This window comes from Rhamphochromis longiceps, linkage group LG4, assembly GCF_057381845.1.
Source record: "Rhamphochromis longiceps isolate RC_006_pf linkage group LG4, R_longiceps_female_GT1.1, whole genome shotgun sequence".
Classification (NCBI taxonomy): domain Eukaryota; kingdom Metazoa; phylum Chordata; class Actinopteri; order Cichliformes; family Cichlidae; genus Rhamphochromis; species Rhamphochromis longiceps.
This window is the reverse complement of record NC_140560.1, coordinates 30,695,724-30,712,996: the sequence shown is the minus strand read 5'-3', so window position 1 is coordinate 30,712,996 and position 17,273 is coordinate 30,695,724. Positions and strand designations below refer to the sequence as shown.

Genomic DNA, 17,273 nt, shown 5'->3' with positions numbered 1-17,273 from the left:
CTGGCGAACACTTGGGAACAAGCGGACAAAACGTCTCGCCAGTCAATAGAAAGACCATTTATCATCAATAAAGTAAAGTGGAAGCTGAAGAACAAATTGATTTACTCCACTGCTTAACAAACTCTAGTCTCAATTTGTTTTTTTTTTGTACCACAAACAGTGGCATCAATACGGCACTATTGATGCTTCTATTTTACAGCACAACAGCATCCCAGTGTTTTGAATATAATCAGGATTATCTGTTGTTTATTAATATTATTTATTATTATTTATTAATATGCTGTTTTTCTGTGTTACATTCTGACTAGTGACGATTGTGAAATTTCTCATCTTAAATGTGTGTGAAGTCACATTTCCTGTCTTTAAAACTATATTATATTGTTGTAGCAGTAATACAATCTAAAAAAGTTATTTGCTGTAAAGGATGTAAATTTAAAAAAAAAAAAAAAATCCAAAATAAAACAAGAAAACCAGGTTAAACTATGTGAAATTTTATATTTATCTTCATTTTTATTTAAAATAATATAGATACGTGTATAATTGTTCATGGAAAGAATATTAAGGCCAATCTTACAGAAAATGTTCATCTTATAAATTATTAAAAATCAAACAAAACTACATAAACACACACATGCACGCACACACACAGAAGCAGTGTAGCTTGACTCTTGACTGAAGGAGCAGTGTTTGACCGCAGCAGGAGACAAGAGTGTCACTCTCTCCTTGGAGAGCAGTCAGATAAGATAATGGATCAATATGGCAGACACACCAGTGTCACAGCTTAGCAAGGTCATCGCATCCTTCTGCCATATCACTGAGCTCTAGTAAGTGCCAGGCTCCAATGGTTTTTCTTTGATTGGCACGGCAGGAGGTGGCCAGCTTAATGTTGTGCTTATCTGCTGTTTCCACAAAGGAAGGGCTGACATGTTGGCTTGAGGCGTAAAGGGAAACATCAATATACAATTCAAGGGCTTCTCATCAAATAAAACATTAAAGAAACTGGGAAATTAATACAGACCAAACTGAGCTAAATGCACGATTATCGACTCTCACGCGAGGAGTCCAGACCAGATGCTCCTTTGCTTGGTTTCGGTATTTCAAAGCTGGCTTCAATAAGAACAGCACAGACAGGCAACAGTGTCTCATTTTGGCAAATACATATTAAATGTGGAAGAGCAGTGATCTGCTGTTCCACAATCCAGGAGGACTCATTGTTTGGCATTAAATCTTTCGCAACTGCTGGAGGTAATACAATGTATTATTTTGGCCATCTGTGGAGACTCATCTGAAGATAAAGAAGATTAGTTTGTCTCTAAACCATATCAGCCACTCAGGTATATTACTCTATCGCTCCTCTGTGTGCCACAAATGCAGCAGTGCCCAGACACAGTAGCTGTAAACTGTTTCCATTTGCTTTCCCACCTATACTTCGTGTCACCGGTCTAGCTGTAAGAAGTTGTTCCTGAAATGGATAGAAGCTGGTAGCTGTGGGATACCACATGAGCAGATGCTGTGAGGGTGTTGCACACTTTCTGAAAAGCCAGAAAACCTGCACCTTTTATTTCAGTTGGCAGAGTGTTTAAAAGGAGTGGTGTTTTGTTAACATCTGAAGCGTCTTTCAACTGTATGGAATGTAACTGTAAGTGAAATATTGATCTTCAGAATTCTAAGCATTTGTGTTGTCACCGTTTAATCATTAGCAACCATCTTCCTGAGTTTTCTGCCATTTTTTTCTTCGCCCACCCACACACATATTGTTTTTGCTCAAATATCAGTCTGATTTAAAGTTCTGCCTTCTGGGATGCGTCTGTTTTTCATTTTTATCCAAGACACACACACACACACACACACACACACACACACACACACACACACACACACACACACACACACACACACACACACACACACACACACAGATATTATTCCATAAACACTAAAAAACATACACACAAAGTTCTAAAATCTTTATTTTCCAAAATCCACCCCTTTCTCTCTAATGTACAGCACTGTAAGATTTTTTTATTTTGTTTTTTGTCAATCCATCCATTTGTACAGTGTTTCCTGCTCTCTAGAGCTTTGGAGGGATACCCTGAATGGATGGTCATGTTAGCAGTTGCTCAACCTGTCACCCCTGAGAAGGCCTGGCTAATGTGACATTAGGATCTGAAAAGGCCTTAAAATTACATTATTAATTAAGTCATTGTCAACAAGGAGAAAAAAAACACACTGAAAAAATTTGTTTAAATATTCTCTTGTACTTTAAAAAAAAAAATTTCGGCAAAAACCATGTAAACAAAAAACAAAATATAAAGCAAAGCATTTGTTCTTTCCCTGTATGAGCCTACGGTAACATAATCTACTCTCTTATATGATAGCAATTCTTTATGATACAGATAACGATAGCAACTCTGGTAAAATCTCTATAGTTACTCTAGGATTTCTACATATAATTTGCCTTCTCTAGATTCTTTATATTAAGAAAATGTTTCACTTCTTTAGGTCAGAGTTCCCACTGAGCGAGAGAAACAAACAAACATACAGTGAAGATTAAAGGCTGGCTGGTTCACTGAGTAGTGCGACTGGGGAGAATCATATTAGTATGGCGAGGGAGACCCGGTGGCTTTGCCTGTCCAAAAAAAAGGCTTGGGGGATCCTTCAACACAAACGTACATTGGATCACAAGCTCTAGTAGTACATGGCAGTTATAGGGTTTTCACGACAGATGGCACTGCTGTGTCACACACAACTACACGTGTAGCACAATGGGAAATGCATAGGATTTGCTCCATTACTGTAATTTAAGAGAACATGATTTGGTATGAGCACCGAGGGAAGGATGACTTGTGTGTGCGCTCCGAGTCCTCGTGAGATCTTGTCAAGAGTCCATTTTGGCGTAAGGAAGGGTGAATGTCAACAGATATTCAGGGTGGGAGGGGGAGACGGCACACTAGCATAAACAGCAATATGACATTTGATGTTGCACTTGTGACACTTATCCAAAACACTTCACTATGACGGCAATGTTTTGCTCAGTGGAAGTCATACAAAGGGTCTTCTGCTCCACTAAAGAGTGAAACAGCAATGTCATATGGCGCTGAAGCACCCTCTCTGCAGCGCAAGAGCAGCTATAAATGGAACGGCTCAGCCCACAGTCACAACATGTGGAGACTGACCATGAGCATCAAGCATCAAGGGCAGCACCGGGACAACCCAATATTTCAAATGACTCTTCGCTGACATATCAGAGTTGGCCCTTGGCTGTGTTGGAATACATAATACATCGTTACAGGTGTTTACAGTAGAGAATAGATAAAGCCATTGATACACTGGAAACACATCATAAACATAAACATATTGAATGTATTGCTTTAAATGTGAGACTTATCATAGTCCTTAATAAACCATAATGTGATCGCTCTCACCTGATTGTTTTTTTTTCCCAAAAAAATTATCACTGAAATTGACATGGGATCATAGAACATACACAAAAAAAGCTTAATATAAACACAATTTCCATTGCTTTTTAGGTAAATTAGTTTTAAGGTGCTTTTAATGTGGTTGCCATGGCACTGTGCTTTGTTCCCGCCCACGTGTGTGTGCAGACACTGCAAGAAGATGTCAATCAAATACTGGTTGAGCAGCCTCCCCACCTACTGTCATCCAAACTTTTTATCAAGCTCTGAAATCCCATCAAGTCTTCAAGTTATCCATTGTGTTTTCATTATGTGTGCGATGTTGTGCTTGTGACCGGGGGAGGGAGGAGGGGGAGGGGGGTTGCTTTCCCTGCTGCTCATCATCTCAAGCTGAGATAATGCCAGAGAAAATCAAGGGCAACAGCGAGGTGACGAAAGCGGGGTGGAGGAAAAGAAGAACAGCAGTCATGAGGGGAAAGAAACTATGGCGTTTTGCAATATAAGACATCCATAGCAGCAGAAATGTTGTCATGCCGCCAGCTTGGCAAGAACATAATGTACAAGTTGCATTGCGTGAATGATGCACTGGGGCAAAAATCATTCTGAAGACAGATTTGCAAATTGAAAGAAAGTCAAGTTGACAGGTTGACCTTTTCTGGACTGTAATGACTGCTTAATCCTGGGGATACGGGAACGGAAAGAAATCTGGAGGGCTATGACTGTGGCTGTGACTCAGAAAGAAAAAGAGAGACGTGTTTTATTCGTAAGAGTCAAGGGCTGGGAAAACAGTATTTGGTTGAGGGCTGGAGGTGCAAAATGTTGTTAATGAGGTTTTAACACATGAGTATACTGTATGTAGTTATTGATTCACACTCTATCCACAAATAGCAGTCACTTTTATCCTTCATAAAAGCTCAAAGTTAAGTGGAGGTAATTCTCCAGACAGTTGCTTTAACAATTGCCGTATCCCAACTGCAACGTAACCTCAGCATTTGACCTCAGTTGATCCTTTAAGCGACTTCGCTGAAGACGCTGATCATTGAGAGTGGCACGTGCAACCATCTGGATTGGGATCAGCTGCTTTAATGACCTATGATGACCTTTCATCAAACCTCCAAACCAATACGTTAAAAATCTTTTATAAGAGCATCAAGTAAAGGGACCTTATTTTGTGGCAACCACACTAAACATACATCTAGACTTGTCTATATTTGTTCTCTAATAAATTACACAATAATATTCATAATTCAAACCACGTTGACCCATGAAATGGCTATAAAAGCGGCCTCAGTTCACCAGTCACTGTCTGGAGGCCTGTCCTGCTCCTTGGGTAATTTTAAGAGGAGCAGAAAGAAGGCATGATGGGGGATCTTGGCCTTTTTTAAGAACAGCTCTTAGGCATAATGGCCTTTCGAGAGTTTGAAGTTGTGCACGCTTTCCATTTTAAGTCAGGCAGGCTGCATAGTTTGCGTGTGGCCTTTGTTGTATGGGTCACACTTAAGGAGGGCCTTGGATTTGGTAAAGGGACAGGGGTGGAGCTCAAATGGGAAGTGGGTCAAGTCTTTAGTAGGGGGAGAAAATGATAGGTGTGTGTGTGGCCCGCAGGGGCCCCGGAGCAGGCCTGAACAGTGCAGGGCCCAGGAATGGGGTCTGGATGAAGGTGGTTGTACCCACTGGGTGGCGCAACGCCAGTGGGTTAGTTGCCACTGTGCACAGAGTTGGCGGAGTGAGGGGGCTGGGCAGGAAGCCAGTTGTCAAACTCTTGGTCAGCTGCTTCTGCAAGGCCAGTTTGGTCTGGAGAAAACAGGAAGGGGAATGGCAAGAAGTGAGAGAAGAACACAGTGAGGACAGAACACGTTTACTGGACAAACATGTCTCCCAAAGCCATGGCCCTTTTTCCACACAGAGCTGCAGCAGAGTAGTACATGTTCTTACTAACAGACCTGGATTCCTGATGGCTTGAATCATTAGGCACCTCTAGTTAAAATCCATATTTTGTAATAACACTGCAAAAACAGCCAACATTAAAAATGTTTTCAAAGTTTAAGCACTGTTCATGTTATTAAGCTAAAAATTAATAGACAGTGCAATCTGCATGTGCAGCGGTGCAGTAACCTTTATACGTCATTACTTAGTAACAACCTTTGGCACTTATCATAACTTCCTCGGTCCTTGCAATATGCAACGCATGTTTAGGAACCCACTGATTTTCTATGATATTCAAGTCAGGGAATGGTAATTCCCATTTCAGAAGCTTTAAGTTGAATTTCTTTAGGTAGTCACAGTAGATTTTGAAGTACATTTTGGATTATTGTCCTAATGAAAAGGCCAGCGTCTTTCAGTTTTGCTCTCTTGGCAGACTGTATTAGATTTGTAGCCAGAATCTTCTGACATTTTATGGAATATTTTCTTCTGTTTATCCATGGCTTGTGCCACTGGCTGTCACAAAACCTCAAAGCAGAATATTTCCATCCTTGTTCTTAAGCCTTGGCATTGCTTTTAGTATTTCATCAAATGCTGCTCCTTTATTTACCCTTCCAAAGACATCCTTGGGTAATTGCGGCATAAGGGCCCCTCTTTTCCCTTATCTGTCTACAGCACATCCAAAAAACAACCTCTGGCTTATCCAGATGTTACTTTTCATACTTTAAATAATGAACTTTGTGATATGGGTGTAGGTGAGGTTTTGTTTTTTTGACTCCTATATGTAGGTCCTTTTATTCATGACTGCTGCACACTGCAGTGTGCACTGCCATTTATGTGTCAGCTAAATCTTCCTGCAGCTCCTTTACAGCCATTTGCAGGGTTTTGCTATGCCTAAGATTTATCTGAATGTTTTCTTCTTCCCGTCAGATCCAAAGTTCTCCTCAACTGTCATTTTTAAAATTTACATTTCAGACAAGAAAACTTGCAAGCTGGAAGTGCTCTGACATCGCTTTACAGTCCCTGTATTTGCTTCATTTTAGCTTCACTTTTTTTTTTTTTTTTTTTTTTTACTTCATAGCAGTCCCCAGGTTGTGAATTTTGATGAATCACAGAGTTTATTAAAGTCTGAAAGGACATTTTTGACCTGCTTCAGAGTCAGTTGAAGTTCAGAGACATCTGCACAAGTATGTTCAAAATAAAATAATAATAACAGTGCGTTAATGATTGAAAAATGCTCATTTTTAATGTGTTTTTGCAGAGGGGGTTTTTTGTTGTTGCTTTTTTACTTATTTTCATTTTGAAAATCAACAAAATATTAAATTATTCAGAGGTGCCTAACTTCAATAGATCTGTACACAACAGCTGAAATCTAGGACCACAGCATGGATGCACTTCAGCCTTTTTCATCAGGACAAGGGTTAAGCTGGAGGCTGTAACGCTAAAGCTCTCCAATATTAAAGGGATAGTTCTGATTTATTTTTTTTCTTAATCAATGGTCAATTGCTTTAATCACTGGCCATGATATAGCTTGAATGAGAAATCATTTACACATTTAAATACAAAAAAATAGTTTAAAACCATTTTTAAAGAAGTAAGAATGTAATATTTAGAAAATGCAAATAAAACTGATCATAAATAAATTTAGAAATTTACACAAGATGTTGCATAAATTGTAGGCAATTAAAAAAGAAAAACCTGAAACAGTCTCAAGATAAGAAACATTTAAGTCTCTGTCATGATACCAACTTTAATCACTTTAATTTCAGAACATGCTTCATCCATCATTTTGGTATGATGGCTACAATTACTGCAATATTAATGAGTCTTGGCGATAAGGAACACTGTAATCGATGAAATGAAATAACCAAAAAGCATACGTTGCCATAGTGATATTATCCTGTGAATAAGGAGCAATAGCGAAAACACAGGGTTAACTTTGAAGATACCTGGATAAGCCCAATATAGCTATATAGCACTGGCCACATGGGGAGCCATATTATTTAGTGGCATCTGCTATATTGGTATCACCATTAGCTAGTTAAAAAAGTAGCACCTCATGTAAACCATGGAAACAAATCTAAAAAAAAAAAAAAAAAAATCAGAACAATCCCTTTAATGCAAACATGACTTCTTTGTGAGATCTGCTAAGTCCCCTGCCCATGGCCAGGCCTAAAGTTCAGCCAGCTGCAAGTCTCGCCTTCCAATCCAACCCCAGTCTCAGGCTCTCCTGCCACTGACCTGCGAGGAGAGGGAGGTGAGGTTGTACTGGCTGAATGCTTTCTTCATGGCAGACACAGCCACGCCTGCATAGCCACTCCATCTCACGTTCTGTAGGATGGAGGAGGGGGATGAGGAGAAGGAGAGATGGGGAGGTGTATACATGACAGGAGCAGAGAAATGATTAATCTGGAGTGCTGATTCAGGCTGCTGTTGTCAGAGCTGGTCAGTGGGGACTATTTTAGACCTGTCTCAGGGGTAGGGGACTTACTGAGTACAAAAGTGTGCTTAACCTCTATGACAGTTGCAGGCACACAAGCATGCTGCCTCACCAAAACACTGAAGTCCCTGAGTGAACCCTGTGTAAAGTGATCTGCGTGTTTGCAGTTTTCATTGAATGTTTGTCTGGGCCTGGGTCAAATCAGTTAACTGTTACAGAGAAAAATTAAAACTGTTGTTTAAAAATGCATTAGTTTACAAGCTAGACTGAAATTATTCCAGTTTTGGGAAGAACATCCAAGCATATCTGCTGTAAGAAAAGGCAATTATGCTTTGTTTGTTTTCCTTGAGTGTGTGTATGTGTGCATATTTGCATGACAGTGTTTTGTTTGCCTGTGTCTTTATGCTGAGACTTACCGCTAAGCTGGAGCTTGGCTGGCTCTTGCTGTGGGGGGTAAATTTGGGTTTGGGCGGTTTTCCGGCCAGCCTATCCTTGTGCCTTCTGCTATTCATGTGCTGCTGAGACCAGTGGAAATACCATTAGCAAGCTAACAAGAATCTGTTGTACCACAGTGGAACAACTTCAAGTGTTATCTGCTGAATTAATAATGGATAGGCATTGAGTACGACTGAAGTGAAGAGAAATTACATCACATTACTTTCTACCTCTGCCGCGCTCCTTCTCTGTCTCCAGTACTTAAAGGGTACGTCCTCATGGGATAGAGGTTTATATAAGACTGGTGAAATGCATTTAAGGCTAAAGCAGTCTGGGTGCTGACACATGACAACATATCCTGCATCTTTTCCACTCCAGCATATACAGTCCCACGACACAGATGTAGCAGTAAATGAACATCAAACGCAGAGAAATTCAATCTCAGCCCGGTTTGATGTTGGTATAACCAGAGCAAATAGAGAAAGCTTTTGCAATAATGAGAGGTAAATAATTGCTCAATGAGGAGTTAGTTAAAGCATCAGATGGTATCTGTGTAAAAATAACAGCTTGAATCTATTCTGCACTTACAACCTCCTTTCAATTGCTTGATTCATGCATCCGTAAATGAAGCAGCTTTGATTTAAGTTTGCAGATTTCCCCCATCAAGGTGACGTTAAAATTGTCTCCCGGATCGAGTAATGTCTTTAAAATCTCATTATTCATATTTATCACTTTAATGCACATCATTTTTTTTTAGCTTTTATAACTGTGACATTACAGGGCAATGTGATTTAAGTTCAATATGCAATATTAAACCCTCGGTGTCTGGGGTAATTGTGTGTGCAGACACTTTTGTTTTCTAATTAATTCTGTGGCCACATCATCTGTCTGTGAATGTGAAGTAATTATACAGTATGCAACATTTTATCCGAGTGGCATGATTGGGCTAGAGTGCTTTTCCCTGCAGAGTCAATAGCACTCTTATGTCCTTTTGAACAAAATCCTACCAGGTTAGCAAGATTCTCACTTAGTATGCATTGAGAAACCTGCAGGACTTTCCCAAGCCCATGTTTCCCTCCTCATATTTCATTTTATACCACACAAGAAGGATAAATAAGTCTGAGAGTGTTAGATCTTGAATTTTGTCCCCCTGCCCTCCTACATAACAGCAGAAACCTGTGATGCCCTTTGTGGTGCTCGTGTTAAATACGTTTCTTTTTATTTATGCCAACTCTTATGCGATGTGAACAGTACCTCCTTTACAGGGCAAAAGGTGTAAATGATACATTAGTAATTATTTTACCTGACTCAGTTGGGTTTCAGAATTCACAAAGATCTCACACACTTCACACTGGAAGTTCTTGCTGGGAACTCCAACGCTGCCTTTGCTGCCCAGCCGCTTACTCTTGCAGCCTGCACGAGCTGCCACCACTTTGCCCCTGCGTCGTGGCAGAACACTGTGACCCTCCAGCATCAGTTTGTGCTTTGTACCTAGTATAGACAGCAGAGAGTTGGCAGGTAGGTTGTAGTGTGAGTATATAATTTGGTAACACTGAACCAAATGTTGAAAATGTGAAAAAAGATTTCAGAACATTTCTGTTTTCAAGAAAAAAAGTGCAAGCCTCAAGGTCACACATCACGCTCTTACCGCTGTTATGTGCTTCCAGTTGGGAGATTGAGTTTACTGTGACTTTACAAACAGGACAATGGAGGTGAGCTTTGCTCTTCTTGGGGTCTTTGTCATCATCTGTACCAGGCACCCCATTTGTGCTCGATGTGTCGGCACGAATGCCTGACTCATTGGTTGATCCCACAGCATCTGGGACTTCAGGGGCACTGGTGTCTGAAGCTGTCTCAGAGAGCTGTGAAGAAGGCGAAATCTGAGGGGGGGAAAGAGTGACCAGCTCCATAGAAGAAACCTCAGATACAGGTGTCAGCATAACCGAGCTCTTGGGATTCTCCTCGGGCTTCACCTCCAGGTTGGCTGATTCTAGATCAGACTGAAGACCTGTAAAAACATTAAGAACGGAAAGAGAACAATAGCTGACTATTATTATTTAACAGTATTCAACAAATACAGTTTAATCCCTCTGAGCTCAGTGGAGAGATTGTTTTTTGTTCACATTAGCTTGAAGCAATTGGCCAAAAAGAACAAATATCACTGATGGTTCGTCATGAACATGTTGCATCACTAGTTATTATTTTGCTTGACATCACTACTACATAATTCACTGAAATTCATTGACATTGGTAGCCTATTACTGTGTGGACACCCTTTAACAAATAAATAGAAGTTTATTTCAATGCCTTGTTTATTTCTTCCTCTATGTCTAAAGTACAGTGTATGTGACATTTAGAGGTCTAATTGGTTAGAACCTACCCATACACTCCTATGAAGCCTAAAAAGTGGAAATGTAATTACTTGTTAAACTTGTAATGAATAGTTGCATTTGCAAAGTATCATTTCCTGGGCTGACTACAAGCTGTTTGATCAGAATTAATATAATCTCTACAGAGCATGATACTGCCTGAAAAACAATCAGACGCGCACAAAACCTAACATACAACGAACAGGAATATACAGTCACCAGATGAAAATCTTCAAAGAAACATTTTTTTCATGATAAAGTGATGAAAGCCAGGTTAATAGAACCTATCATGTGGTAGCCTTGAGGAATTCTCTGATATAGTATCAGCTTTTGTTTTAAATCATGTGGAACAGACTGGATTACACTTGGCTTAGGTGAGTAAATGCCATCAGCCTCCTCCCATTCTTCTTTCTCTCTTTCCCCTTTTTCGTTCTCCCTCTCCATTCAAATATCAAGTGGACCTGGAGTCTTAGTCAAAATAAACAAACCCATCGACTGCTGGCCCCATAAGTAACTGGAGTTCCATTACACGTCTCCCCTTCACCCCATGGCCCTCCCGAGGGAGTCACGCACTTCACCCCAGAGCACTGTGTGCTACGCTCAATGAATATCTCCATTTTCATTTGGAGAGTGTTCATTCTTTCTTTCTCTCTCTCTCTCACACACACACACACCACCCTCCGTGCAACTGCACTCCATTGATTTTTCCTTTTTACGTCCCAGAGTAAATTCATCATTGGAGATAAGGGTCTTCCTTTCTCATTACTACTAAAGAAAAAGAAACTATATAGAAGCAAGATTAAACAGTCCCCTTGGTGTAATGAGAGTGACCCTTGAGGGATCTGAGCTCCTCTTGAGGGGGGTGGGGGCAGGTATGATCCTGAGTGTTGGTGAAAGACTGGGCCACCTGAGAAGTCTCTAGAGGGGAGTGATACTGATCAGTGGATTAAGCAGAGGAAGACATGGAGGTTGGTGGGAATCAAAGCCCTCAAAAATCCAAGGATTTAGATCATGAGGTACCTCACTCTGTGCTGCTGGATGAATATCAAATACCCCTGCTGAGTTTCGGCAGGGGTAAGATCTCCATTTTTAGAAACACTACATTTCAACAGCTAAGAAAACCTTTACTCTTCCACCATTAGCGCTGAAATAAGTCTAGAATTCATGCAATTATTCAACATGAAACTGGTGCCCATTTTGGTAATTTATTAAGACAAACTAACTAGATTTCTGGCACCTAAAGAATAAAATGCTGAAGAAGTCGAATTTAACAAATTAAATATTTAGATCCAGATTTGACTAGGGGGTGGCATGGTGGGACAGTAGTTAGTATTACCCTCTCACAGCAAGACTAATGTAGGTTTGAAGAATCTTGTCTCTATCTGAAGTTTGCATGTTCCCTGTGTGGGTTTGTGCCAGGTTCCTTCTACAGCATAGTGAAATTTATGATTGATTAATTAGTGACTGTTTGTAGGTGTGGAATAGAGCATACTATAATTAGCATCTTTGTGTTAGCCCCATGAGTGAATCTGTGAATCTGTCCAATGTGCATCTAATAATAGGTGGATGTGCCAAATGGTACCTGTAACAATTTTGATGAGCAGTATTTCCTTATATTAATGCCATGACTTTGCCACGCATCCAAAAATGCCTTTTGTGTCTCATTGTCATTTGTCCCATTTGTCCTCTGACTGTTTACATTATAAGCAGAGACCAAAACTAGCAAAATATCAGATCAAAGGCGGGCTCTTAGCAGGCCTTCTGTGGAGCAGAACTACAGAGCAGCAAATTATGGATCACTGATATGCAGGTAATCATCATATTTCTTTAATCTGAATAGGACTTAATCTATTAAATAGTTAATCTTTTGACAGTCTAGTTTAATAAAACAGGTTTTAATAGCTTTTAGATCTCTCAATTCAGCAGACTGATCCGCTGAGAACTTTAACCACTGCCAAAATAACAAAAAAATATGGACACTGGCGTCATTAAACACAAATTCTCTTACACATACAAGCGCCGAGCACTTGATTTAGCAGGCAAGTGCTGATTCAAGGCAGCTTCAGAGCATAAACAACTTCTCTGGGGAAAACTCTTGCCTTTAAATCATCATTACTGGTGACAGACATAGTCCCAGCAAAGACAGGTTCAACAGTGGAGTCAATCAAAGCCAAAGGTGATTGATGCTTGTCATGATTGATGCCAGCTCTCTGTCTCTTAGCACCAGGCTGGTGCTCTCTTCACTTGCTCAGTCGCTGCCCTTTGTTAGGATAGGACATGGTTTATAAGCATCGATTAGTGCCCTTTGTACAACTCCCTGTCCTTTCTGAATGTATGGACTGTTGAGGTTCCCTCCAAGAAAGGATAGTTTGTTTTAAAGTGAAAGAAATTTAAATTTTTGTAAGCAAGAAGAGCACTTTTGATCATTTGAAGTCATGAAAAGAAATCCACATTTTGACAAAATACATTTTCCTAAGAGTTTATAGATATGTTTTTCATACATGTTTCTTTTTAATACTTGTTTTGTAAATGATAAACTGGCTCGAAATGCCCTCAAGCCATGATCCAGTTGGATATGTTTTTGGCCTTATCCGTGCATAAAGAGATTTCTATGGATTCTATGAATCTTTTAATGTTATGTGATAATGAAATCCTCACTGAAATTCAAGCTCTCTCTTTCGCACAGAGGTGAATCCCTGTCCATCTTTACATTTGAAAGATTCAGCCTCTCTGTGATGCGCTCTTTTGAATAGGCAATCACATTACTTAACACAAATGGCTGTGTGAAGTTCTACAAGGCGTCTTTTGTTAGCATCACACATTTTTTTTTTTTCAATTTTCATTGCTCCTGACTAAACTTCAGCTGTTTTTATGAAATCTAATATTTTTGCTTTTAAAAGACTGGGACATTCTGTTTTTAATCAACATTTCAAAGCACTTTTTGAAAGCAAAGTTGTACAACATTTGTCACTGCACCTCTAAACAACAAATATAAGTTCATTCTACAGAATAACATTGTTTGCCACTGCCTTCCTAACTGCACTGTTTTCTGAACTCACACAATTATGGCTAGATTTACACAATGAAATCACAACACTGTGGCTCGGGTTAAAAGCAGTACTTCATTATCCTCAGAAGACCTTTGTCATCATGGTTACAATAATTACCAACTAGATGAGGTGGTCAGACTTTAAAGAAACCAACATGTTGTGGGATGGTTACCGAAACATGCATTTATGTCTCACCCTGCTATACTGTTATGAATGCATGTGTCCTGCTATTATTGGTTCTCTTATTTGTGCTGTGAAAAGGCTTAAACTTTAATTACCCACACCACTCCATGGTGGCAATTCTCCAAATTTTCTTGGAAAACATCTTGTGTTTAATATACACTTTGAACCCCATCCAGTGCTGATGTCGAGAGGTGGCGCACGAGTAGTAAATGTCTACGGTGTCTAAATGTGCATATAGGCATTTTCTAATGAGGCTGAGGAGGCTGACCTTGTGGGTTGAGAAGAAATCTGTTTACTCTGAGCCAGGGAGCCAGAGTGCTAAGAATAGCAGACAGGTGTGTTATTGGCTCCTGATGGCACACAATGTGGGCATTAGCCTCAGACAGCTCCTCACCAGCCTTTACTTTCATGGCAGATATAACTCATTTCATAGAGTGTTAATTTGTAGCACTATTCCATTACAGTTTGGCATTGTGGTGCATGCCAGCACTGGCTCGCACTGCTGCATTTCAATTTCACATTAGGCCAATCACACAATTGGGCTTATTAAAGAGTGTTCCTCCTCACAAAATTGCTTTAGAACTGCAAAATTATTCACAGCATAAAAACTAGCATTGACTTATGTACTTTCTCTCTTCACTGACCCCCTCCTCCATGTTCTTTCTCTTTCTCGTATTCTTTCCCTTTTCCCTCAGTGTTCTTCATTCATTTCATCTTATCTTTCATTTCCCACTCATCATCTCATTTTGTCTCTGCTGTTGCATTCCTCTTTCAGAGCTCTCCTTTGCAACAGCGGAATATTAAAATGATATTTGATGAGAGCGTTATCAGGCTTCTACTCTTTTGTCCACTTTCTCCTTTCTGAAGGAGACTCAAAAAGTGCTGCAGGCAAAAAAAAAAGTGTGTGTGTATGTGTGTTCATGTGCATGTGGACATGTCTGTCAGATGGGATGAAGTGGAAAAAGTCTCTTTCCAACCCCAGCACCTTCATATCTCGTCTCTGATTTTCCATCTAGCATCCAAGAGTATTTTGAATTTCTGCCTAGACAGTGATCTTCTCTAGGGGAGGAAAGTAAAAATCTAAAAGACAGAGGGGGGAAAAGTGTTCTGGCTCTTCTCCATTCCCATCAGCTGTGATGGATAAATGAAAAGTGTGGACCTAGACAAGAGCAACATGAGATGGTAATGGGCTCACTCTGCAGTCAAAATGCCACCGGAGCAATTCATGCTCTCTGAGGTAAAGTTGCAGCTGTGCGGTGAGAAAAAGTCAACATTCATTTTCTGTTGAAAGAAAACCAATGCACTTCTATTCCTTTATCACAAGTTAAAATGTCTATATTTACACTGCCAGTGTGAAAACATTTGAACTTTTTCTAAAAGAAGATAAGTGCCTTTGATGTCTTCTAACTTTATTTTCTATTTGACAGCCCATTAAATGAATGCTCTCACCACAATCTGGAACCCTCTCAATTCTGGACAAGCAATATATGGTTTTCTTTTCATGCTGCACAGATACACCAATTCTGGTTCTGTAACTACCCTCTGCATCTAACTGAGATTGAGAGAAGAGAGCATAGAGTAACTGAGGTGAAGTCAAGCAGTCGAGGCAAAGGGGGTAAAAATGGCCCCAGTAAGGCTTTGATCGATCCCAGTCTGCCCCTGAATTTTCACAGCATTTCTTTATCCCAGATTTTTCCCCATTCCCATAGCATCTGAGCCTTCCATCCATCACAAGGCACAAAGACAGAGGACCAGTTCAGAAAAGTTCTAGGGGAAAAAATGTGAGTTACAATTTCAGAGGTCTGAATTTATAGTGGGGATAGGAGGCCAAGAGGATGAGGGATAAGGTGTACAGAAGATATAATCTCAAAGTGTAACACACTGGAGCTGAGAGAAAGGGATAAAGGTGGCCAAGATATGGAGGGGGATGGAAACTGTCAATAATGTGAGAAGCAGATTGGTTGATGGGGTTTAGAAAGATGCAATGGAGCAGAAGAGGAGTTAGAGGAATCAAAGAGTGATAGAGTGATATCAAGAAGGTGGAGAGGATTGGAGAAGGATCGGTTACAAATAGCACACTCTTGCAGATGCCTTTGTCCCATCTTTCTGCCACTATACCTACTTGTTCCCTCCTCTAAGCAAGTATCCATAAGTGTGGGAAGGGCTGCCTCAGATGTAGATGTCTTGCTTATGTCCCGCTCTCGTTCCCGGTCTCTGTCTCGGTCTCGCTCTCGCCCTGTGGATGAGGACTCCCCAGCTCGTCGCTGCCTGTTTTTCTGGGCCTCCATGGCTTTGAGTTTACGCGCGTGCTTGTGACCTTTATAGTGGGCCTCTGCTTGGTTCTGTGGGAATATGAGACAAAAACAGGGAAAAAAGGAAAATCAGAAATTACTTCATGAATAATCTGCTAGAAAGACTGGAGTTCGCGTGCAATAACTGTTAAAATGCACGCCTGGAATATTCACTCTCTCACAGGCATACGCGGGCGGCAAAGAGTAGAGTCTGTTTCTACCTGATAACAGTGCTGGCACGTTGGGAGGCCAGAGGTATAATTGCATGTGCAATATGCAACGAGAGAGGATTCCATCTCTACAACTAGCCTAAAAATGCTAACTGTGAGAATCAGCCTCTGCAAAACCTGGACGCATCTGGCAGTACATGCTAATGTCACACACATCTGAGCGCTCGTGAGCACGCACAAACCCACAAATACGGATCAGACTCAAAACACATTCTGACTGACTGCGCTGCAGCAATAAACACGCAAGTTTCTCTCCGGGCGGATTTACCTTCCCATTTGCATCACTCTCACGACCTCGGTTCAATCCCAGAACAAAGCCCCTGTTGTCAGAGTAAGCATGGATACATACGAAAAGAAAAGAAATCGATAAAGAGATCACTCATTAAAAGAGAAGATAAATTCTCTTCAGAGCGTAGTCTGGATAGAACGTAGGTACAGAAGGGAAGATTTCAGACCCATAATGAGAGAAAATCACAAATAACATACATGAATTGGAATTTACACAAATTAAATACAAATCACAAAAACACCTATTTTTTTTAAAAATGCAAACATTTCCAAACACACTTTTTTGTAGCACGGTATGATGCAGCTGTTTCTCAAACACATCAAAGTTTATTCTTAAGCTTCTAATTTAACACTTCCTGAAGAAACAACTCATGCAAATCCTCAGGTACTAAACAACTTGCATGAAAAGAGAGCTGACATTTATCTGAAGGACTCCCTAGTGAGAAATAAATACATGCAACAAGAAGATATGAGACTTGTAATCTCATTAAGGCCTTTTCAATAGGATCAAAATGCTGATTTAACCGAGTACCTGAGAATGAACAATAGATTAGTCCTAAGCCAGCAGTTCCTAACCTTTTTCATCTGATGTATCCCACAGGCCTCTCAGATGGAATCAAGTACCCCTTTGCCACCAACTGTTATTAA

General features: G+C 40.3%; 1 protein-coding gene across 2 annotated transcripts in view; it reads right to left on the bottom strand.

Moving 5' to 3' along the window:
* Positions 1 to 1,735: 1,735 nt before the first annotated feature.
* The window catches only part of znf385c (zinc finger protein 385C), a 156,521-nt gene continuing 140,983 nt past the window's right edge, over positions 1,736 to 17,273 (bottom strand). The window contains exons 5-10 of one of the 2 annotated variants that reach the window (XM_085404450.1): positions 15,939 to 16,158; positions 9,863 to 10,222; positions 9,518 to 9,705; positions 8,196 to 8,294; positions 7,581 to 7,670; positions 1,736 to 5,210 (exon numbers count right to left, since the gene is read on the bottom strand). In XM_085404450.1, coding sequence (XP_085260576.1) covers positions 4,980 to 5,210; positions 7,581 to 7,670; positions 8,196 to 8,294; positions 9,518 to 9,705; positions 9,863 to 10,222; positions 15,939 to 16,158 — 1,188 coding nt within the window. In that variant the 3' untranslated portion in view covers positions 1,736 to 4,979. Of the gene's footprint in view, positions 5,211 to 7,580; positions 7,671 to 8,195; positions 8,298 to 9,517; positions 9,706 to 9,862; positions 10,223 to 15,938; positions 16,159 to 17,273 lie in introns of both variants that reach the window. The other variant, XM_085404451.1, reaches the window with a different exon arrangement.